Genomic DNA, 26,194 nt, shown 5'->3' on the forward strand with positions numbered 1-26,194 from the left:
CTAACTGACCATTTGTAAGTCAAGAAGTACCTGTCCCCCCCGCACTTGATCTGCAAACACTTAGCAAACATTAATGGAATACTGAAATGAGTAAGTAATAATCTGGGAACAAGCCAAATTCTGGATTAAGACAGGGAATATATTAACAAAGCCAGAATATATAAGCAAACTGCAATTTTCAGGTGTCATTTGCTAACAAAAATAAACTATTGTATAATGCTTGAAATGATATTCTAAGCCTCAAACAAAAAAAATCTTTGATAAGACATTATGTATAAATTAGATCATTAAGTGAAGGTAACAATAGATCTACAGTTAAACTTATTGACAAAATTGACAACAAAGAAACCAGATGCAGTCAATTCTATTTGACTCAAATGTATCAAATGTGTAATTGATGTGCTTTTAACCAAAACATGTAGCACATTGATACTGTATAAAACTACTATAGTAGAATATAATATAGAAGATGATGTGCCAGGACTGGGGACATTAGATGCGAGTGCCCAGCCTAGTATAAATTTCATTGTGTAATTCTGAACCAGCCAAAATTTCTCATTACAACCTCATTACAGCCTTTTTATTGCATAGATAAAAAGAAGATAAAAAGACTTCCATGAAAGTGTTTTCTGAATTTTAGGGAAAGGTAAACATAATATTACAACACCCCCTCTTTCCAGGATAGCCTCTGTTTCAAAATAAAACAAAAACAAATTTTCTTCTGAATATTTTTCAAGAAATTATGATCTCAATATATTTTCCAGATTAAATAGTGGACAATGTGGTTAGTTAAAACTGGAACACAGAAATTTTGCTGGAAAAAAATAATTAATATGACACCTGAAAATATAAGTCAGTATCACTAAATTTTAAAATTATTTGACAATGGCAAGATATATTAGAAATTTGAATATTTCTTCTTTTTTCTAAAATTCTCTTTAAATATAACAGTTGGGAGAAATTCCAGCTCCTCCTTGTTTGAAAAATGTAGTCATATGTAATTTACACAAAACAATTTCTTTGCATAAGTCAGCTGCAAATTGCTTTGCTTAGTTTAGTTTAGTTTAATCACATTTCTTGCCAAAGCAGCTAGTTAAGACAATTTAAAGCATGTTTGAAAATACTGAACTTTTCTTAGATGATATGGTAAAATATTCACTGATTCCCAAACTACAGTACATGTTTGTAGCAAAGTCTGTCAACATTATATAGTATAAATAAATCATACTCGATTGATGATCAATTCTCAAATAAAATATAGCCAGTTATCACACATAAAGAATATGTTAGGCAAGAGCGTATGTAAAAGTAATTTAAAAAGTCAAGATAGTGCAAAATATGTAAAAAAAAGGAATAGACTTCAATTCTGAAGACATAGATACCTTCTTGATCTTTTTAGCTCCTGAGGACATCTCTTGTTATATGAAACATTGTTAAATAAAACAAAATAAGCTATTTTATTTTCATAGAACAAATCTGGACATTTTACAATTAAAACAATCCACTATAACAGCATGGTGAAAGAGAAAGACAGTAAAAGGAAATATATATTCCAAGTTCTGTTTTTGATTTCTGGTATGCAACTGTACAATTCCTAATGATACAAAGAAAGCAAAATTGCAAAGCTCCTTTGGACCATTCCAAAGTCTCAGTGCTCTGACAAGTTCTAAAGATTTGCCTACTTAATTTTTAAACTTAACGTCTCTTTTATATTAAGCTAGTTGGGGGTGGGGATATTTTTTGTACCTTTTCCAGTGTAATATTATAATTGTGATGACCAGGAGTGTAACACAAAGGTAACAAAATCCAAAACGTAAAAAAAAGTCCTTTAATGCCTCCAATTTGGCCCCACTGTTCAATAATTCTCAGTTGGAGACAAAACTTATGCAAAAATAGTCTTCAAAAGAAAGCAATACAGTCTGAACTTAATGAGCAGATAGAGGTGAAATAAAAAACCAAAACAAACTACAATGAAAGAAATTCCACAACGGACCAGGATAAGTAATTACCAGCTTCAAGGAGATAATAAGGCACAGTCTGTTGGAAGGACACCAACCAAGATAACTTCAGACCAAAATAAAACACGCTTTGCTTCTGGCAACGCTGTGTTTTAACCGTTCCTCTTATATGCTATTCTCCCCAGCTGCAACCAATGAGGGGATCATGTCCACTTCCTCTCTCGTAAGCCAAGTTATTTCCTTCTCCATTCCTCCTTGCATGTCCTAGGATGAAGAGGGGATGGGCCTGGTTCTTCCTCTGACTGCCCAGCTGGCCTCTGCCCTTCCCCAGCCTCCTCCACAACCTCCGGAGCCACACCTCCACTCCCTGTCGGCTGTTCCTCCTCTCCCTCAGAGTCCGACTCTAACAAGGGCATGACAATAATACACCTTTTGAAGAAATTGGTCTAATAAAATATTTCATGTTAACTGTGTCTACAGGTAATCTTCAAGTTACAGCAGTTCATTTGGTGACTGTTCAAAGTTACAGCAGCATTGAAAAAAGTGACCTATGACCTATTTCCACACTTATGACTGTTGTAGTGCCTTGAGGTCATGTGATCAAAATTCAGACACTTGGCAACTGGTTCATATTTATGATTGTTGCAATATCCTGACAAGCAAAGCCAATGGGGAAGCCAGATTTACTTAACAATTATGCCACTAACTTAACAACCGCAGTGATTCACTTAACAACTGGGGCAAGAAAGGTAAAGTGGGGCAAAATTTACTTAACAAATGTCTCCCTTAACAACATAAATTTTGGGCTCATTTGTGATCATAAGTTGAGGACTACCTGTATTAAGTCTTTTTCCATTTGCAATAATGTTGCAATACAGAATATTTATAATCTATCTTTAGTTATTCTTGTAATATTGCTACTCTATGCAATAAAAGGAGAAAAAGAACAAATGAGCTAATTCTCTCATTCTCTGGACCCAAGAATCCCACCTTCAATAGCCTTGCCTTTTTTTTCATAGAACATTAACTCGACCAGGGCAAAGCAATAGACGCAATCTACATAGACTTCTGTAAAGCCTTTGATTCAGTGGTACACGACAAACTACTCCTAAAAATAAAATCCTATGGTATCTCTGGACAACTGAATAACTGGATAGAAGCATTCCTGGCAAACAGACAACAAATGGTCAAAATTGGGAGTGTCCTATCAAATTCTGTACCTGTCAATAGTGGTGTCCCCCAAGGCAGTGTTCTAGGACCAACTCTCTTCATACTCTACATAAATGACCTCTGTGATCATATTAAGAGCAATTGCGTTCTTTTCGCTGATGATGTAAAGCTGTTCAATACCACAGACAATACTGCTACCCTACAAAAAGATCTTGACTATGTATCAGAATGGTCAAACAAATGGCAACTTCAAATCTCAACAAATAAATGCTCTGTCTTACATATTGGCAAAAAAAAAATCAGAAAATAAAATACAAGCTGAATAGTCAAGATCTTGTTGATGATCCAAGCTCTGTAAAGGACCTTGGAATACTCACCTCTAATGATCTAAGTGCTAGAGCCCACTGCAACTACATAGCCAAAAAGGAATTAAGAGTTGTTAACCTAATCCTACGTAGCTTTTTCTCTGGTAATATCACACTACTAACCAGAGCATACAAAACATTTGCTAGACCAATACTCGAATACAGTTCATCAGTCTGGAACCCACATTACGTATCTGATATTAGCACAATTGAGAAAGTCCAGAAATATTTCACAAGAAGAGTTCTCCATTCCTCTACTCGTTGTAGAATACCTTATGCCACCAGACTTGAAATTCTAGAACTAGAAAACCTTGAATTACGCCGTCTTCGGTCTGATTTAAGCATGGTATATAAAATCATACATTGCAATGTCCTACCTGTCAATGAATACTTCAGCTTCAACCATAACAACACAAGAGCACACAATAGATACAAACTCAAAGTTAACCGCACCAAACTTGATTGCAGGAAATACGACTTCAGCAATAGAGTGGTCAATGTCTGGAATACTCTACCCGACTCTGTAGTTTCTTCCCCAAACCCCAAAAACTTTAACCTTAGACTGTCTACTATTGACCCCACCCCTTTCCTAAGAGGTCTGTAGGGGGCGTGCATAAGCGCACCAACGTGCCTACCGTCCCTGCCCTATTGTTTCTCTTATTCTTCTTTTATTTTTCTTATATGTAACCATTTCATGTATTCACAACTATTTATACACTTATACTTATTATCTTGTAAACAATTGGCAAATCAAATAAATAAATAAATAAAAATTATTGTAGAAAAATACTGCTTGAATCTATGCAGGGGTGGGATCCGACAGGGTTAACTACTGGTTAGGTGATTTAGGATGTGCTTTCCTGCATGCTGCGCGTGCGCCTGTAAATCATCATCAGCTTGCTTCCAGGACCACTGAGCAGCACTGCATGCAAAGAAGCAGCGTTTGAAAAAGCACTTTTTTCCTGCTTTTTCAACTGCAGCTGTGCCTTGCACGGCAGGTGAAGGTGAAAAAACAGGAAATAAAGGTCAGGTAAAAGCCCGGGCAGGCGGGTGGGCCAAAACAGCAGCAGACATAGAACCAGTTCTGTGTCTGCTGCTCTTCAGAGCTACTGGTTCTACAGAACTGGACAGAACTGGTAGAATCCCACCCCTGAATCTATGGTATTTAAGAATTCTTAACTGCATAAAGAGTTTTCACAATTACAAAAAGTCATCTATCAACACATACTTTTCATGGAACAAAAACTGAATGACAGCTAAGGGAGAATGAAAATAGCGTGCTTATTCTTGCTCCTTTCTCTGCAAGTAGAAGCAACACCCACTGATAACAACTAAAAAGGGTTTATGATCTTACATATGAAATATTTGGCATAGAGGGGAAGAAAGATTTAAACATAGATGCAATTTTCAGAGATCAGTGTTCTAATTAAATATGAGATGCAATGCTGGACTGTAGAAATATACTATATTTAAATTCAAGGTGGATTGCTAATATATTCTCTAACATACTAGAATGATGTGGGGGTTTATTGTTTTCTGTCCTGCTCTTTCCTGTGAGTGAGTTGACTGGCCATATACATTTTCTTAATAAACAAATTAAATAGAATGTAGATGTAAATTAACTATCCTGTAAATTAACTAAGATATTATAAATTAAACAAATCATTATACTACAATCAGATTCAGCTTCTGATGTTAACAAGATGATGATGCATGACAGGAAATTTCCTTAAACTCTAGAAAAAAGAACGAAGGAAAGAAGGAGTGCTGGGGGAGAGAGAAGAAAATCCATATAGTAGTCATCAAGGTATCTAAATAAATGGAACAGTTAGAATTTCCAATTTAGGAGATTTTGTATAGATTCATATTGTTTATGATGTGATCTTGCCTCCTTGAGAAGATGCCAATGACCATAACTGAGCCATATATCTATTTGGCCTGTTTAAAAACAACTTCCACTTATCTGGAAATCATATGTTGGAAACAACTCACCAATCTCAGATCTGTGTTCCTGTGTTCAATCTTCCTGTTTTGTTCCTTAACTCGTGGCTCCTTGACGTGGGTCAGCTGACTAATTTTTCTGGGACTTGATTCCTGGACTGTTGTGGATCACATTTCCTTCTCTGTCATGGCTATGCTCCACTTCCCTGAAACTGTGCTATCCTATGTTTTGATTTGGGACTAAATTCTAAACTATATCTTCCAAGGCATATATGTGTCTGCATAGCCAACAGTGTAGTTGCTTTTGTAATTAACTGGAATACTATTTGACAATGAACCACTTGTAAATAAAGTTGGTGTGTTTGTTCAGCCTGAATCAGGACACTGAAGAGTCAGACATTTCCAAGGTGGTACTTTCAACGATCTCCAACAGCATTAAATACATAGTAATCTAAAAGTAAATGTTGAAGTGTATGAGCAGAAATGGAGATGCTTATAGTTTAATACTGCCTGCATGTCTGCATCTTAAAATATTGTAATGGTGTTGCTTATTTATGATAAAAATTAAAATAAGTATGTTAAAAAAGTAATTTTTGGTGAATTAAATAGATACTAGACTGCGCTCAGAAAAATAAAAACAAGCAAAGGAAAATATCATCTTATACATATCAAAGATAAAATAATTATAATCCAAGTATATCAGCTCTAAAAATCTTCTTGAATAATACACATAATCAAAAATATATTTAATATAAAATACAAACAAGACAATTAAATCCAACTTTTCTTCACCTTGATCTATAACTGGATGGAATATAGTTCTGATGTGAGAAGTGAGTAGCATTATTAAACAGGATTTAATAGCAGTATTTTCATATATTATTACATTTTACATGGAAAAGGAAAATTTTTTAGAGTCATATGTGATATATAGTACAGGTAGAACTTGAGGTGTGACTGTTCATTTAACAACCATTTGAAGTCATTTAACATTTATCCCAAATTTCAACCATAATGGGCAGGCAATTTACCTGCATAGAAAATATGCTAATTTATAAAGATAAAAATAATTGTCATTACATACCTGTCTATGGATTTTGTAGTTGTTCTGGAGGTCTCCATTTTCTTTGTTTTTACCTGACATAAATAAATATAGATATATAGATATATATATATATATATATGTAAAAACCCTCCTCTAGTCATATAAAGATACATAAATACACTAATTTTTTAATTCCAAATGTAATGTGATTTCTTACTACTTCCCATTGTTTATACCACAGTTAATGATAATTTTAATGAATGTATTGCTCTGTTCCTCAAACTATGTTTAAATTCCAGCTGATTTCTTCAGTTAAGTCAGTGATCTAACTAAGCTGGATGATATTTATGAGTAAGTACTCCTATTTTACTTCTTTATTACATTCATAGCCCATCATTCCCCTAAAGATAATGCTATAAGCATATACAAATAGTAACTAGTTCAAAAATTAAAATAATAAAAAACACACAAATATATATATATATAAAATAAAACTAATGTCAATTGCATATCAAATAAGTTGCCAAAAGCTATTGACATAAAAATGGCTGTTCTATACTCCTATAGCAGTATATTTCAAAATCTAGGCTCAGTCATTGTAAGATCTTCTTTCATCTTGCTGAAAATATTCCTGGTATTAGCAAAATGGAAAGCACTTCAGAAAGATTGTAATTTGAATAGGGCCATATGAAAAATATATATCCAAAAATTCAAGTAGACTTGGCCTAGGTTTTATTCAGTTTTATAGGCCATAACTAGCACCTATACATATACATGCTCAGAAATAGGCTATTATTAACTGAAGAAGCAAGAAGATGTTTGTGATGACCTGGGGCGTGGCACAAAAATTACAAAGTCACCAAAGTAGATAAATTCCCTTTAATGCCTCCAACTTGGCTGCCAATGTCCAATTATCCTTGACAGGAGATCAAACTCTTCCAAAAACAGTCTACAGAGGGAAGAAATGCAGTCCGAACCCAAAATACAGATAAAGTAGAAATAAAAAACCCAACACAAACCATGCTGAAGTAATTAACATGACAGACCAGAATAATAACTTGCAGACTTCCAAAAGATAACGAGACACATACAGTTGGGAGGATGCCAAAACCCAGATAAGCCTTGACAAACATAAGGTATGCTTGCTTCCAGCAACTTTGCCATGTGCAGTTTGCCCTTTTAAACAGTGTTCTCAGCTGCAGCCCATGAAGGAGATCAGGGTCCTTTCCTCCCTTGTAAATCACGTTGCTCCCTTATCCAGTCCTCCCTGCATGGCCTAGGATGAAGAGGGTCTGGGCCTGGGTCTTCCTCTGAATGCCCAGCTGGCCTGTGTCATTTCCCAGTTTCCTCCACAGCCACCGGAGCTACACTCCCTGTCAGTTGTTCCACCTCTCCTTCAGAATCAGATTCCAACTGGGGCATGACAATGTTTCTCTTTCATGCTTTCAAAATCAATTGCCTGGGTTCATCTAAGCTAAAACATTTAACAATTTTCAAAGTCAGTCCTTTCAATAGCATTTTATATTAACCTAAAACATGGAATGTAACAAGATTTTAAATAAACAGGAATGGTCATAATTGTCATAATAGGCTTAGTTATACTAAGGAATCCTTTATATATTTCACTAATTTAACTTTAGTTCTTTTTTCGTTTATTTTATTAGACAGGTTTTTTTTTTTTTGAAGTACTCTAGGAAAGATCAGAAGTAGTTGGGTTTATGAATACACCCTGTGATAGGAGAAAATTAGAACAGAATGGATACTCTTAAGTGACACAAACCAGACTGGAATGGGAAGGAGAGAAAAAATCCAAGGGTACTTCATTCAGTTTTGCTAAAGGCTTGGGAAAAGGCAAGCTTTTCATAGCCCTTCTTACAATAGCAGGGTCATGGCCATACAAATCATGGGGTAATTTCAATCTAGAAGGCACAGTTCAGGTTGCTTAATTTAAAGAATCTAGAGCATGCAAACTATGCCATATAGAATTGGACAGGCAGATACTATGAAGATAGTTTATCTAGTTTGGGTGTTATTCATGTCTGGTTATGTTATGTGGTTATGTTCCTCTTTTATGTTCTTTTAAAAATATTATCCATGTAGATTCTCTTTGGAATCAGGTTAAAATCCAATCAATAACTAAACTGCTTTTTAAACAGTGAAAGGTTGAAACCCTTATAAATTACTTACCAGATATAATCACTTTGTGAATGAAATTCTTACTCCAGATCCCATCATCTGTATTGTCTTTCACTCCAAATTCATAAATAGTGTTGGGTTTCAAATTATCCACCACTGTTTCTGTAGTTGGACAAAGCTGTAGGATCCATTTCTTATTCTTGTCCTTTTCTCTGTAGCGCACTGTATAAAATCTAGTCAATAACAATGTAAACTTTCAGACTGAAGAAAATGAAGGACATTGTGTGCATCTTTGCTAAAAGCAAAACACAAATTTATTGTGTATTGTCACAAACTTTGTGGGTTTTTTTTTTAGTTCACACATTCTTGAATTGAGGGAATTGTGGAAAAAGGAACCTGAGATGGTGATATTTGAGATATTAGACAGAGTAATTTCATTATCTAAATTGAGTTAAGTGTCTTGAATCAGCTCAATCCAACTATCCAGACTCAGGCAAATCTGACCAGTGTTCCCTCATACAGTTTTCTTAGTAACCATGCTAAATTAGCTGACCTACATTATGTTATATGGCAGAGGTCTCCAAACTTTTCGGTCTGAGGGCAACATTGGACATTTTGCAAATATTCAAGGGTCTTGAAAAATAATTTTACAAATGAATGAATAAAATTTAATGGAATGGTATTATTTTGCTTAATATGATATGATTCACAACAACAGCAAAAAAAGATATGGAACAGCTACAAAGAAGCAACAGTGTGCTTGTATGGACAAATGGTATTTTAAAAATGTCAAACATTGGAAAATATTCCAAAGAAATAATAAATTAATAACTGCAGATGAGAAAAGAAGGCTGATCTTTATAACTTTAATTTACACAAATTTCACAAATTTATGGAAAAAGATAATGTAGTACAGCTCACTTCTCACCACCCTCACAGGCAAAGGAAGTAACCCTTCAGCTGGCTTCTTCTTCCTCATCTGGTCAGCCCTGAGCTAGTTTGGATAGCACAGGGAGGGAACAATCCAAGGGATCCAATGATCCCCAGTGACAAAAAAGCAACCTTCCAGCTGACTTAAAGCTGGCACAAATTTTAAAAGGGAAAATGCTTCTCCTTCCTTGTCCAGCAGTCCTCCAGCTGGCTCATAACCCGTCCTACTGGAGAAATCAAGAGATCCTATCTTCCTTTCTAAACAGTGATGAATACATCCCTACTTTCTTTCCCTGTGTTGTTTGGAAAGGATCAAAGTACAGTACATGGGAGAAGCTGGCAGGCCACAGGGAATCTTCCATAGGGCTAGTTGGAGAACCTTACTCTATAGAAATAAGAAGTATGTTTTCATTTTATTGTAAATATCTTTGCAAATACAGAAGCTTTTAAATGTTCCATTAAAACACAATCTACTTTTCTCATCTGCCAGTGTTATTTGACTGCATAATGTATAATCTGTGTAATTTAATAACAGAACTTCTTTTTTGCAAACATAATTTTAGGAACTTGCCTGTGGCATAGAAACATTTCTTCATAAATTATGACAATTCCTATTTAATCTAGTAGTTTTTATTTAATCCCAACATGATAAAATTCATCTGCAAAGCATCATAGAATGTATGTGAACAAATATGTTGAAATAGCACTTTATCTACATCAGCACACAAACAGCAGCCTAATTAGCAACTTTTATAGAGGCCACATGATAAATTCTTGGCTGATTCATTGTCAGTTATGGGTTTGTTATGTGAATGACTCTCAAATTACAGTGCCATCACATTATTCTTTCATTTTAAATACATATACCATATTCATTAGAACTGATTAGATTCTCTAAAAAAATTTTCCCCAACTACTTTGGTCTTACTGTTTGTGATTTGTTTTACTTCACTTATAATCCCTTTTTATCATTATTATCTTTTTAATTCATTTCACTTCTGTTGACATTCTTCATCCATTCATCCATCCATAACGGTTATAAAGATATGACTCTGTTTACAAGTATATTCAATTTACCACATCAAAGATAGCTGAATAATATCATTTCTAATTGTACAGAGCACCAGGGATTACAGGACTGAATGATATTGTGGATATATGAGGTCTAGGTAAAACATAATAAATGTAGTTCAGAAAAGGATAATAGTGAAATAGTTTCACTTAGTTGTTTCATTATATAAATAGCGTATGGTTACAGTGGTTTATATGAGTCTCTTATTGTTCTATTCCCTTTCAATAAGTTGAGAGGTTAGGCTGAGAGGATGGGACTGTCCAAAGTTACCTAGTGAGTTTTTGTGGTTGAGGATGGACACGAAGCTGGTTCTGCATAGTCTGAAATCTTAACCATAACACACTATCTTTTACTCTGAGCAAAGTTGCTTAGAGTAAAGACACTTTTACCTTCACAAAAAGAAACATAGCAAGAATTTAATTGTTATAGTGCAGATCTATTCAAACAGTAATTTCATGAATATAACACATTTTTGCATATAAAACAGATGCATTATGGAAAAACATTATAGTATCAACCCATTCCATTACCTGTCATTTGGACAGTTATTCATTGTGGTCCAATCATGCTTTGGATTGACTAATATGCCCCAGGAGAGGAAGACAGATGTTGGAGTTAAAGTGCCTATTACGAGCTGAAGGGGTTTGGGTGTCTTTGTTTTACCTATGTAAGAAATATAAAATTGCATTTTGTTATCTCTCTCTCCCCCCCCTTCTCTCTCTTTCTCTGTCTATCTATCTATCTATCTATCTATCTATCTATCTATCTATCTATCTATCTATCTATCTATCATATTGTATATCAGAAGGCTTCTAAATTTATCATATAAAATTTATATGGTCTGTATACTATGAATCATTAGAATACAACATCTCTCTTTTCATTATTGCTAAAATTAAATATTGATGAGGAAAGTTTAAATTCATAGTTGATGAGCTATTTTCAATTTAGAATAACTTAATTTAAAGTGATTGGGAAGATTACATCTCTTATATTATAAGAGGGCAGATATTTATTCTCAAAATGTCTATAGTAGAACCTCATGATAATCAAAACCAGATAACATTGTTTATTCTACATATGCAATTACTCATAATTATTTCCCTACAGAACTTTTTGGGCAATAATTTTACATCTATATTCCAACATATAAGAAGTAATGTAATGCTTCCTCTGCCAAGTCACTTTCTATCTACAATCATCCAAAGATCATCCACAGGTACATACAATAGTTTACAGCAGAAACTTTTGTGTATATATTAGTCCCCATTGCCAACAATCATACTGTTCTCATGGAAAAAGATCCTTCAATCATGTTATAACATCACTTCCTTAGGAAATGACTGCTCAATGCAATTATCCACTAAAACTTGAAGAATATAAATTGGAACTTGAATGTTGCAGCTACCCAATTCACATGCCCAATCTTTATTCTTAATCAAAGTTATTCATGAAAAAGTTGAACACACAATTCTTTTAAAAAAACCACTTAGATTGTCAGCACAAATTCATCAGATAAGGAAACCCATCTCTTGTAAGCAGGTACCACAGTCACAAGAGAGCACATTATTTACATGTTTCTATTCACAAGGGAAAGTGTGGTGGGAATAAGTCTGTCATTTCAAAATCTCTGAGCAGAAGCATTCTTCCAAGCAAAAAAATTGTCTGTACTTAGCACTTTCACAAGCAAGTTGGTTTACTGTTGATATGAGTCTTGTATATCAATAGTTGTATACTCAATAGATTTTTTTTCTATTGAGAAAGAACCCCACTCTATGAGTCAAGGGTGTCCAGAGAATATAATTAAAAACCCAAGATGGTGGCAGTGATAGTACACTTGAAACTCTGCCTATTTTTCATTTCATGTGTGTCCTACACACAGTGAACATAAAAGCAAACGAGACTTTGATCATAGTATCTTTGCTGCCACTTTGCTGCTGATACTCCTGTTATGAGTGGATAATTAAGGCAGTACTCAGGGATGCTGAATCTGTATTAGGTGAACTAGGCTGTCCCGTAAGTACCAATTTGAGTATATTAGTGCCAAATTTTAGGAGAAAACATAATTTATACTTTTTCATATGTAATTTCATGATGGAAGCTTTAAGTTGCTAGTAGCTAGTTTGGGGTTTCAATTGTTTATATTTTAGGAGAATTAAAGAAACTAATGAAACTCTAAAAATACATAATCATAGGCATATAGCGAATTGCACATTCAATTGAGTTTTAACATTTCTCTCTCTGTATCAGATTTCTCCACTTTAATTTCTAACTCATTCTTCCTTCATACTTTTAAATATGTCTTTGTATGTGCATACACATATGCTAAATTCTCATCTCCAAATGTCCCTTTCTTAATTCCTTGAATACTGCTTAGTTTTATGATCACACTCTAACAAATTTGTCCGTCTTTTAACAAAAACAAAATGAGATTTCTATTCCTTGGGTTTTGAGTAGAATATGTATAAATTTCATAAGATTTGGGGTTGAGTTGTAAGTAGTGCTAAAAGGCATACTGAGTTTTTGTTATTGTTTAAAGATATGTAGTGGTTTTATTTCCATGAAGCATTTCCCAGACATATTGGTTTATAGCTTCTATTTTGTTGTGCAAAACTCAGACAAATTGAAAAAAAGTGAAATGTTTGTGCCATTTTTTGTGTCTACTAAATAAATATTATCCATTAATTAGAGTCATGTGAGTTGCTCATGGAAAGAGGCCGATACCTGGCAATGCTGGCCAGAGATTAGCATCAGTAAAACTGAAAGGGAACTTCTTATTTTAGTCCTCATGGCTCAGGAAGAAATGTCTGTACAGACATACTTAGACAACTAGGGACAGCTTGCAAAGTAATCAGTGAATCTTGGAAAGGATGTAGTTGCTTTAACAGTTTGTAGAGCAGTGCTTGATTTTAGCTAGCACAATTTAAAAAGCATCTGTTTTAAATAACAGAACAGAATAAGAGAGTTGGACCTTGGAGGTCTTGTAGTCCAACCCCCTTGCTCAGGCAGGATTCCATACACCATTTTGGACAAACGGTAGTCCAATATCTTTTTAAAAACTTTCAGTGCTGAAGCACCCCAACTTTTGGAGGGAGCCATTCCACTGATTGATTGATTGTTCTAACTATCAGGAATTTTTTTCCTTGGTTCTAGATTGGTTCTCTCCTTGATTCATTTCCATCCATTGCTTCTTGTTCTGCCTTCAGGTGCTTTGGAGAATAGATTGATCTCCTCTTCTTAGCAATAGAAATAGCACTTAGACTTATATACCACTTCACAGTGCTTTACACCCCTCTCTAAGTGGTTTACAGAGTCAGCCTATTGCCCCCAACAATATGGCTCCTCATTTTATTGACCTTGGAAGGATGGAAGGCTCAGTCAACCTTCAGGTGGTGAGAATCGAACTGCTGGCAGTCAGCAGGATTAACCTACAATACTGCATTCTAACCACTGTGTCACCAAGGCTCTTAGATATCAGAAGATTGCTCTCATGTCACTTTGAGTCCTTCTTTTCATTAAACTAGATATACCCAATTCCTGCAATCATTCTTCTGATGTTTTAGCCTCCAGTTGCCTAATCATTTTGTTTATTAAGCTAAAATGTTTTAGCTTAATACAGAAGCCCTATTATCTTCATGGAGATCAGGATAGTCTCTTTTTTTCCCACCAAGTCACCTTTTGCTGTATTTGTTTGTTTGTTTTAATTTGCCTGATTAGATTTTTTTAAGCAGAATATTATTTTAGAATCTTTATGATTCCCTCTATGGTACACATCCTTTATTTTCAGGTTAGAATTCTCTACTTTTTTCTTTTTCTGAATCTTGTTTAGATTCAAAAACAAAGAGAGACTTCCGCCTTGCACATTCAAAAAAGTAGTTTCATATATAATATTCCTTCTTCCTTATTATTTTCTTTTATGAGACAACAAATGCTGTGATTTACTTAAATACTATATGTTTATATATCAAATACATGGATGTAATTTAGGGGTATTTTTTGACTATCAGCTTTTGCTTGAGGAGTGGGTTGCAGCTGTGATCAGGAAGCCTTCTGCACAGATACAGCTTGTTTGCCAGTTATGCTCATTCCTAATGGAGCACCCTCCCCAAGCCGTGGTTATCTGATGGTTAAACTATTGCAATGAACTCTACAGGTGGCTACCCTTAAGCGTGTGGTAGAAGCAATAATTGGCAAGCCTTGCTAGGTCATTGTAATATCTCTGCAGCATGAGTACACTGGTTACCAGTTGGATTCCAGGTGACCTATAAACCCTAAATGTCATAACAAATAGCTAGCTGGAGAACTGTCTCTTTCCCACAGTATCTGCCCACTGTTTGTTTGTTTTCTGAGAAGGCTAGCTTCTCAGACACAGGAGAAAAGCTTTCGCTGCCTTTTGGAACAATATCCTCCTGATGACCCACATGACTCCACTTTGCCAAAATTGCTGCAAGTCTTAAGTTTAATCAATGAATGGCTTCTGGAAATTATGACAAGCTTTTTTTTTTTTTTCAGGTTTACTGAATGGATTTGGTTTTTATTGCTGGAGTTATTTTGTATTTATTATATTGTTTTTGTAAACAGCAAAAGTTAGACCTTTCAAAATCAATAAATACAATTCACGTCAGTGAACTTGTCTCATCTTCTTATGGCTCCATATGCAGGCAACATGCTAATTAAAGATTGGCAGTGGCCTTTTATCACATCATTGAACTGGCAGGTAAACAGAGTTTTCAAATGTGTTTTTTCCCTAAAAAACAGATAATTGACCATCTTGTCATATCTCCAGATTTTCTCCCTTCCTTTCAACAGCTAAGGTAAAGAAGCACCTTTCTTTCATCTTTTCCAGTTGCTCTGAGTGCAGCTTCATTGACCTTCCTATACAAAAGCCAGGGTTGTTTTTTTTTTTTTTGTATTTTTTGCTCTTGGCATAAATAGCAAACATAGAGAATTAGAATAGTAGCATATTGGCAGCTCCATGGAAGACAGCACTCAGCAGTGCAGGCACTTATAGCAACATGAAACCTCTGCAGAAATATGGAATTGTTCTGCAGTTTGTCAGAGCTGAATGTCTTCCATTATCATACATGTGAATAATTGTGTCAATTATTTCTCACTGTTTATGAGCCTAAGTGAAAACATGGGCTAATTTATTTCTAAATTAATAGCAGAAAATATTATTACTCAGATTTGTGAAACAACAGAGCAAACTATCTTCTGGATGCATGTCATATATCAACAGAATGATTCTTCTTTTGGTCTCTTTCCACTATTTCATTACCTCATAAGAAAAAGCAAGAAGCTAACACAGGTTTGATTTTATGAACATGAATATGTAATTCTTCAAGATATTGCTGAATTTGCTAACATTGGTTTCTTCTTAAAAACAAGCTGAATAGGTTGGTTCATGTCTTGAAATTGTACATATATTTTATTATATAATAAATGTATATTTATTATTTTTTTATTTATCAAATTTATATTTCGCTTAACTCTAACTTGTTCAAATTCAAGGTAGGTTACTTTGATTGAAATATAGACCTCCTGAGTTTTTAAGGAAAAAAATGTTTAATAGTTTTGAAATACCTGAGCAGAATTTCTTATTGGAAACTGGTCTCACCACAATCAAGTATCTTGGCTCTGCATCTGGAAAATACAAGTTATAACTGTTAAAATCAGACAAAGAGTAAATACTTGAATAATCAAAACCATGTCATACTATTTCTTCTACTACATTATTAGTGTTTCATTAGCATTACATTTAGGTCATTCAAGTTCATTTTCAAAATACATAGAGAATATAATAGCATGCAAGTTTTGACTTTAAGATGTCTTGTATCAGTGGAATTTTTAGGGATGCCTATAATAAGCTTAGCAGCACTACATTGCTTAAGAACTTTCAATTTCAGTAAAACAATATTTTAAAATCCCTCATTAATCACTTTTTCATTGTAGTAAAGTAATCAATAATTCTCAAGCAATTTTTTGAAAAAGGTGAACTATTTTGGATTACAAGAAAATGTTAAGTATTCACTTATTGCCTTGATGTAATAGCAATCATGCACATACAAAGATAATATTCTTCTAAAACTAACTGCAATTTTTTGGAATAAATTCCCTGCTAACTGTACAGACTGAGAAGCAGTTGTCAAATTCTTCAGAAATCATTGGTTTTTTGGAAACAAAGCCCAATGTGCTGGTATTTTTACTCATAAACTACCAAATTCTCTGGAATTTTATATTCTCTGGAAAAACACATGGTAACAGGTCATAAATTCATTTAATGTTTCTAGTGAAAACCAGTTAAGTCATCCAGAGCTTAATCACAATATAAACTGATTAAAACAATATTTAGAGAGAGAAAGGTTTTTTTTTTACATAGTAATGTGTGTGTAAATAGATATAGTTTCTCAATGGATAAGAAGCAGAGTTTTAATTAAAATATAAAAAAATTAACCAAAATATTTATCTTAAACTCCATACTTATTCAAGTTATATTGAGCAAAAACAGTATGATGAAATATCTTGAACAGTGATTTAATTAAGAACATAAAAATTACTTGAAATTAGTTAGAACTTTAAGATAATAAATATGTTAATCAGTCTACTACTGTACGCGCAGAATTTAGGAATTTCAGGTCATGTGTATGTGTGTTAAGTCCTTCCAGGCAGACCAATCAACTTCCTGAGTAAGTAGAAACTATTTTTTATTGAAATTGGCTATAATAATGTCAGACCTTCTTTCTTTACTTATAATTCAATGAATTAGGCACGTCTGAGTTACTTTTAAATATTTTAGATTGATAATATGTTTTGCTACTTAGCAAAATCATCTTTCTTACACTCTATAGCAAGTATGGAAGGAAACTGCTGAAACATTGGCTATGTTTAAGAATTAGATAGGTTTCTTCTGAAGACTCGGGGCAGATTACTCAGAGCCTTATCTCAGGTTTTAGTGTTTAGGATGACTACTGATACATCTATTTACCTCATCCATTTCTTCCTTTCCACCCTCCTAATGTAACCTCTGTTAACATTACAATGGCTCTATGTTTATAGGCCAGTAGTAGATCAAATTATAAAGGGAGAGATTCTTTTCCAGATCATAATCACCATATGCTGTTAAGGAGAAAGATGTGTATTTCCAAAATGTGCATTTATTCACTATAGCACTTTTTTTCATTTTTTTGTAAAATACACAAGAACACTGGAAGTCATAGACTTGCTTCACATTATGCACAGTATCTTAAAGGTTGATCATTTAACTACATTTTAGGCATCGCACCAGGACTCAGTGATAAATCTCACCTCTTCAGAACCTCAATTCTTATATGGAAGTGGCTTAATTTGTAACAAGACTGTGTTTATTGTCAACAAGAATGAAAATGTATACATTAACATAACAGACAATTTGCTGTGCTGTAGTGCAAAGAAATCCAAACCTGTATATAATTCTGTGCTCCAGAGTTTAAAACAGGCTTTTTCCTACCTCCATTCCAGGCTAATGGATATTTGGCCATTCACCTGATGGTCTTAAGAATATTTTTACACAATGTATGTTTACCTGAAAATGCTTTCTAGACAGGCAGATGTATGCTGAATTTTTTTTTATAGATTAAGCATGCCTGTAATATTGTACTGTTGCTCAGTTTCCTTGAATTGCCTGTCTGTAATTCTTGCCGATTTATTGGAATAGTTTATACTATATGTTTCAATAAAGTGAAGAATTGGAAAAACATACTGCTGATTCTAGTACTTTGGTCTGATCAACAGAAAAGATGCAATATTGGGGAAACCTTACTATCTTCAGCCCTGGTAAGTATATCAAACATGGTACTTTCTTCTTTTTGTAAAGAATAGCTTTTTAAATTCTTAGTGTTTGCTTTTGCATAACAATCTTGGAAAGCAATATGGAGTCTTGTCCAAAACTGACTGTAAATCATAATTTTTCCATCTGTATACTGTGTGGAAACTCAATGAACTCAAGTGATGTTGATGCTTGGCAAAAAATATCATGTAATTATTTCACTATGTCCTCTAGTCTATTACATTTTATTCTGTAAGATTGTCTTCACTTTTTCAGACTTAGTTTTAAGGGGCAATAACCCATAGTAAAGAAACAAGCAGAAATTACAAGGTTTCATAGAGAGAGGGTTTGTTGAACATATTAAACTAAATTCTTGTCCTTATTAGGAGACAATCACACTGGAGCTTAAGAAAACTGGAACTGAAGCAACAGAACATACAAGATATATGTTTACCTGAAAATGTTTACCTTTACATTCAGAAATGGCGAAGTAGAATTAGGGCAAAAAGGAACCAGAAGTGCCATAATAGACTCTCAAATGGAATGTTTGGTTTGATTAAAGAGTTATTAAAGAATTTTAATAAATTTATTGATAGTTTTATCCTAGAATTTCTGAGCAAATTTACACATCCAATCAAGGGATCAGGTGTTCCTGTTTTATATTTTTCACACCACTTAGTATAGATCTGATAATCCTTGTAGTTATTCAACTAATATTGTATGTATGTATGTATGTATGTATGTATGTATGTATGTATGTATGCATGCATGCATGCATGCATGCATACATACATACATACATACATACATACATACATACATACATACATATATATATATGGCATTCAGCTTTGTTCGGGTATTTTCCCACGTCATAGTAGTTGTGTTTTTAAAGTTGTAGCAACGTTTCAGCAGAATCTCATCTGCCATCATCAGGCTTCTGTATAGTGTTTGTCTGTGAGTCAGACTTTTACAGTGGTTTCAGATTTAAATTTGGGGCAGCCTATTGCTGTGCCAGAATGGTTTTTTTCTTCATCCTGATTGGTTGGGAGTCTTGGTCTGTGTTTATTGGTCTTGGAGTTTGCTGTGTTCTGCTTGATTGGTGTTTCTAATATCTTCTGTCTGTTTTTGGCTCTTTTTGTATCTTGATTGGCTGGCAGCATTGTGTTACTTTATTGGAGGCCTTTAGTGCAGCTTGGCTTCGGGTAAATGGACGGCTATCATCACTTAGGAAGCTGGGTTTCATCTGGGTGCCTGGTTGGGGTGTGTTTGAGCTGGAGGTATCAGGGGGGATCTGTTTGTGCCCAGGTGTTTGCCTGGCTTGTGGTGTGGAGATTTTTTTGTTTGTGAGTGCAGGCTTCCAAATGATTGACACCCTGGTGGAATCATCTCTTCTATTCATGCTTTCTGGTCTTTTTTCAATCTCTATGGCTTCTCTGATGATTCTGTGGCTAGGGTTTTCTATAGTGGCTAGGGTTTTGGTGCCATTGAAGTTGATGCTATGACCTGTGGCTTCCATGTGTTGGACTAGTGAGGAAGTGTGTTCCAGCTTTTTGACTGCATTTTTGTGTTCATCCAGGCGGGTACTTATTCTTCTATTGGTCTGTCCAATGTATGTGGCTGGGCATGATGCACAGGGGACTTCGTATATGCCTTGGTTTTCCAGGTCAATTTTATCTTTGGGGTTGCTAAGGATGGCTGCTATTTTTCTGTCTGTTTTGAAGGCAGTCTTGATGTGATGTCTGTGTAGTACCTTATTAATTTTGTCTGTAGTACCTCTTATGTAGGGCAGGACAGCTGTTCCATAGGTCTGTTCATCTTCTGGGTCTCTATTATGTTTTAGTGTGTTTTTGTGGATCAAGCTGGTGATTTTGCTTTTGTGGAAGCCGTTGGCTGTCAGTACTTTAGTCAGGGTGCATAGTTCAGTCTTAATGTGTGTCTTGTCTGCCAGGCGTTTGGTTCTGGTAATTAGTGTTTTAGCCACGGAGTTTATCTGTGCTGGGTGGTGGTGGGATTGGGTGTTGAGGTAGCGGTTAGTGTGTGTTTTCTTCTGGTATACGGTGTGTCCTAGTGTGCCATCTGTTGTTGTTTTTTTTTGTAGATTAGTACATCTAGGAATGGTAGTTGTTTGTTTGTTTCCGTTTCCATGGTGAACTTGATTTTGGGGTGTGTGCTGTTTAGGTGTGTTAGGAAATTGTTTCCATGGGGCCAAATCACAAATGTGTCATCGATGTATCTTAACCATAGTTTGGGTTTGTGGATGGCATTGGCCAGGGCTCTGGATTCGAATTCTTCCATGAACAGGTTTGCAATGACGGGTGACAGTGGTGATCCCACAGGGGCTCCTTCAATTTGTTTGTATCTTTGTCCTTTGTATATGAAATATGTGTTTGTTAAGCAGTGTTCTGTTAGTTCCATGAGGTGTTTAGCTGGTTGGTATTTATTTTTGATGATTTCAAGGGTCTCTTTTATCGGGACTTGAGTGAATAGTGAAACCACGTCGAAACTTACAAGCAGATCTACATGTGGAGCAATCCCACCACCACCCAGCTGAAACGTTACTACAACTTTAAAAACACAACTACTATGACGTGGGAAAATACCCGAACAAAGCTGAATGCCATACATGTAAGTACCCGCGAAAACTTAAGAATAAATAAATAAATAAATATATATATATATATATATATATATATATATATATATATATATATATGTATATGTATATGTATATATATATATATATATATATATATATATGTATATGTATATGTATATGTATATGTATATGTATATATATATGTATATGTATGTATATATATATATATATATATGGATCTTTGGTTATTCGGGTTTTCTCCCGCGTAAGATTCAAAGTATCTAGGCAACGTTTCGGCGAGGTCCCACTCGCCATCTTCAGGCTGGTGCTTTCGGCTTAGTGCCAGTGCAAGCAGTGTGTGACCGGAGCTGCCATCTCTCTATATATACAAGTGGTGGGGGATGGTGTGCTGGGCTGGTTGGCTGTGCTGCAGCCTCTTGATTGGTTGATGGAGTTGATGTTGGTATAATGGGCTGTGTAATGGCCTTTTGTTGTAGAGATATCCTGGATCTTGTGCTGTCATCTCCTGGGTCGTTAGCCTCTTGTGTTTTAACGGCTTGGGTAATGGGTTGTGTGATGGGCTTGTGAGTTCTTTTGTTGTGGTATCCTGGGTCTTGCGTTGTAATCTCCTGGGTCGTTTGTGTTTTGATCTCTTTTCGATTAGCCTCCTGTGTAGTAACAGCTTGGGTAATGGGTTGTGTGATGACCTTGTGAGATTTATTGCTGTGGTATCCTTGGTCTTGTGCTGTGATATCCTGGGTCATTTGCTGTGTTGTGACTTCTTGAGTTCTTGAGGTGTAATTTCTTGAGTTTTCTGATGTGATGTCCTGAGCGGGTGGCTGTGATGTAGCATTTTGGGTTTTTAATATGGCTTTGAGTTTGGGGTCTGGGTCTGTGTTCGTTTGGCTTCGAGTTCGTGGTCGTGCCACATCTTCATGGTGGGGGTCGTTCGCTTCATGTATGGTTCAGAGGAGTTTGAAGTGGGTAGTGATGCAGCTGCAGTGCGGCTTCTGGTCTGTGGTCGTGTCTCATCTTCTGTGTGGGTGTGAGTCTGATTTTTACGTGGAAGTGTGGTGGTGGCATCTTGTGTGGCCCTCATGGGTGTGGGTCTGGTGTCATTTATCATGTTGGGTACTCGTCTGTTCATGAGGGCGGGTTTCCAAATGGCTGGTAAGCGGGAGGTGTCATCTCTTTTATTCATGCTGTGTGGGCGTTTTTCTATCTCTATGGCTTCTCTGATTATTCTGCTGCTGTGGTGTTCAGTTTTGGTGATAGTTCTGGTATTTTTAAGGTCAATCTCATGTCCTGTGGCTTTGAGGTGTTGGACCAGGGAAGAGGTTGGTTCTTCTTTTTTGATTGAGTTCTTATGTTCTTCAACGCGTGCACTTATTCTTCTGTTAGTTTGTCCAATGTATGTGGTGAGGCAGGCAGTGCAGGGGATTTCATATACTCCTTGGTTTTCTAACTCGATTTTGTCTTTAGGGTTTCTTAGGATGGTGGATATTTTTCTGTTTGTGCAGAATGCTTGCACTGGCACTAAGCCGAAAGCACCAGCCTGAAGATGGCGAGTGGGACCTCGCCGAAACGTTGCCTAGATACTTTGAATCTTACGCGGGAGAAAACCCGAATAACCAAAGATCCACATACAAATACCCGCGAGAACCTCAGAAAACAAATATTGCACCTCTACGGGAGGAAACCCACCATCTGACCAGGACTTATGAAAAACTTGAAGTCCAAAGAGCTTCCATTTTATGTGACCTCGCATTCCTATGCAACTGCCGAGATCAAAATTTAATTCCCACAAGCTTCCAATTGAAATTCCACACCAACACAGCAGCCACCAAACGCATCCTAAAAAGAACAGAATTGGCCCTAATTAGAAATGAACTTCACACAAAAAGATTTCTCCTAGACCAAATCAACAAAGATCTTCTTACACTTCACCTCAGACTCAGCAACAAGATTCACCCCTTACTTTGGGACAAATCCAAACAACTCGGTGTCTGGAGAGCGAAACACAGACCACCCTCAAGACAGACACACACACCAACAAACTCAGAAAACTACAACAATGCCAGAAACCAACTCCCCCCCTCACAGCCACACATGAAACAAACAGTGCACAACATCTCAGACAAGATCCTCACCGAAGCCGAAACCAAGGTCCTTTCAAAAGGATTCAACTTTGCTGTTGCTCCCAAACACATCCCCACAGAAACCATCATATGCGGAGTTGAAACCAGCCTGACCAAAACCAACCCTGATGAGGCTAATAGAATCAGACTCGAAATCACCAACATCCTCTGCACTAGCAAACCACCCAAAAGCAACTTATCCAAAGAAGAACAAACTGCACTACGTAACCTGAAAGAAGACAACAGCATAATAATCCTACCAGCAGACAAGGGCAACGCAACAGTGGTTATGAACACATCAGACTACCAAACCAAGTTAACCAACCTACTCCTAGACCCCACATACAAACCCCTAAAGACAGACCCCACCACCTACCTAGAAAAAACCACCAGATCCAAAATAAAAGCCTCCCCATCAGTGAAGAAATCCAGCAAAGAATCATACCCAGAGAGAAATCATCCAGATGCCCTAAGCTTTATGGTCTCCCCAAGATACACAAAGAAGGAACTCCACTTAGACCAATAGTCAGCTCCATAGGCTCACCTCTACAAAACCTAGCCAAATTTCTCGCCAAACAACTACAGCCCTATGCAGAATCCATCAACTCACATGTAAGAAACTCATTCCAGTTCATCGAGATCATAAAGAAACAAAACTTACAACCCAGCGACCTACTAGTTAGCTTCGATGTCATATCCTCTTCACCCAAGTGCCAATAAAAGAAGCCTTGACAGCCATCCAAAACAAATACAACCCCCAAGCACATCCTAGATCTGACCAACCACTGTCTATCCAATACATACTTCACCTACAATGGACAAAAATACAAACAAATAGAAGGAGCACCCATGGGATCACCCCTCTCACCTGTCATCGCAAACCTCTACATGGAACACTTTGAAACACAAGCTCTAGAAAAATATGATCACAAACCCAAACTCTGGCTCAGATACGTAGATGACACCTTCATAATCTGGCCACACGGGAAAGAAAAACTGAACAACTTCCTCACACACCTCAACAGCCTACACCCCAAAATACAATTCACCATGGAAACAGAAACTAACAATCAACTTCCCTTCCTAGATGTCTTGGTATACAAAAAACCCAATGGCTCCCTAGGACACACCATCTACCAAAAGAAAACACATACAAACCGCTATCTACACGCACTCTCACACCACCACCCAGCACAGATCAATTCCGTAGCTGAGACACTCATCTCCAGAACAAAATGCTTAGCTGATGAACAACACCTAAAAAACCGAACTAAACACTCTCACCAACGTACTAACAGCCAATGGATTTCAAAGAAAGAAGATCACCCACCTAATCCAAAAAGAAACCCCAACCAAAATCCAAGACAGAGAACAAGAGAACGGCAAAGCCCTCCTCCCATATATAAAAGGCACTACAGACAAAATCAGCAAGATCCTCCAAAAACACAATATTAAAACAGCATTCTGCACAAACAGAAAAATATCCACCATCCTAAGAAACCCTAAAGACAAAATCGAGTTAGAAAACCAAGGAATATATGAAATCCCCTGCACTGCCTGCCTCACCACATACATTGGACAAACTAACAGAAGAATAAGTGCACGCGTTGAAGAACATAAGAACTCAATCAAAAAAGAAGAACCAACCTCTTCCCTGGTCCAACACCTCAAAGCCACAGGACATGAGATTGACCTTAAAAATACCAGAACTATCGCCAAAACTGAACACCACAGCAGCAGAATAATCAGAGAAGCCATAGAGATAGAAAAAACGCCCACACAGCATGAATAAAAGAGATGACACCTCCCGCTTACCAGCCATTTGGAAACCCGCCCTCATGAACAGACGAGTACCCAACATGATAAATGACACCAGACCCACACCCATGAGGGCCACACAAGATGCCACCACCACACTTCCACGTAAAAATCAGACTCACACCCACACAGAAGATGAGACACGACCACAGACCAGAAGCCGCACTGCAGCTGCATCACTACCCACTTCAAACTCCTCTGAACCATACATGAAGCGAACTGACCCCCACCATGAAGATGTGGCACGACCACGAACTCGAAGCCAAACGAACACAGACCCAGACCCCAAACTCAAAGCCATATTAAAAACCCAAAATGCTACATCACAGCCACCCGCTCAGGACATCACATCAGAAAACTCAAGAAATTACACCTCAAGAACTCAAGAAGTCACAACACAGCAAATGACCCAGGATATCACAGCACAAGACCAAGGATACCACAGCAATAAATCTCACAAGGTCATCACACAACCCATTACCCAAGCTGTTACTACACAGGAGGCTAATCGAAAAGAGATCAAAACACAAACGACCCAGGAGATTACAACGCAAGACCCAGGATACCACAACAAAAGAACTCACAAGCCCATCACACAACCCATTACCCAAGCCGTTAAAACACAAGAGGCTAACGACCCAGGAGATGACAGCACAAGATCCAGGATATCTCTACAACAAAAGGCCATTACACAGCCCATTATACCAACATCAACTCCATCAACCAATCAAGAGGCTGCAGCACAGCCAACCAGCCCAGCACACCATCCCCCACCACTTGTATATATAGAGAGATGGCAGCTCCGGTCACACACTGCTTGCACTGGCACTAAGCCGAAAGCACCAGCCTGAAGATGGCGAGTGGGACCTCGCCGAAACGTTGCCTAGATACTTTGAATCTTACGCGGGAGAAAACCCGAATAACCAAAGATCCACATACAAATACCCGCGAGAACCTCAGAAAAAACACACACACACACACACACACACACACACACACACACATATATATATATATATATATATATATACACACACACACACACACACACACACACACACACACACACACACACACATATATATATATATATATATATATATATATATATATATATATATATATATATATATATATTTTCTGAGGTTCTCGCGGGTATTTGTATGTGGATCTTTGGTTATTCGGGTTTTCCCGCGTAAGATTGGAAGTATCTAGGCA

At 36.4% G+C, this 26,194-nt stretch overlaps 1 protein-coding gene across 1 annotated transcript in view; it reads right to left on the reverse strand.

Annotated features, from left to right (window-relative positions):
- Window positions 1-26,194, reverse strand: part of ABI3BP (ABI family member 3 binding protein) — a 173,107-nt gene that overhangs the window by 114,932 nt on the left and 31,981 nt on the right. The window contains exons 3-6 of the mRNA XM_087966474.1: window positions 16,201-16,260; window positions 11,148-11,280; window positions 8,667-8,848; window positions 6,519-6,571 (exon numbers count right to left, since the gene is read on the reverse strand). Of these exons, the coding sequence (XP_087822600.1) occupies window positions 6,519-6,571; window positions 8,667-8,848; window positions 11,148-11,280; window positions 16,201-16,260 (428 nt within the window). The remainder of the gene's footprint in view (window positions 1-6,518; window positions 6,572-8,666; window positions 8,849-11,147; window positions 11,281-16,200; window positions 16,261-26,194) is intronic.

Source organism: Notechis scutatus, chromosome 5 (assembly GCF_049901735.1).
Source record: "Notechis scutatus isolate UNSWTSFEM ecotype Mainland chromosome 5, rNotScu1.2, whole genome shotgun sequence".
Classification (NCBI taxonomy): domain Eukaryota; kingdom Metazoa; phylum Chordata; class Lepidosauria; order Squamata; family Elapidae; genus Notechis; species Notechis scutatus.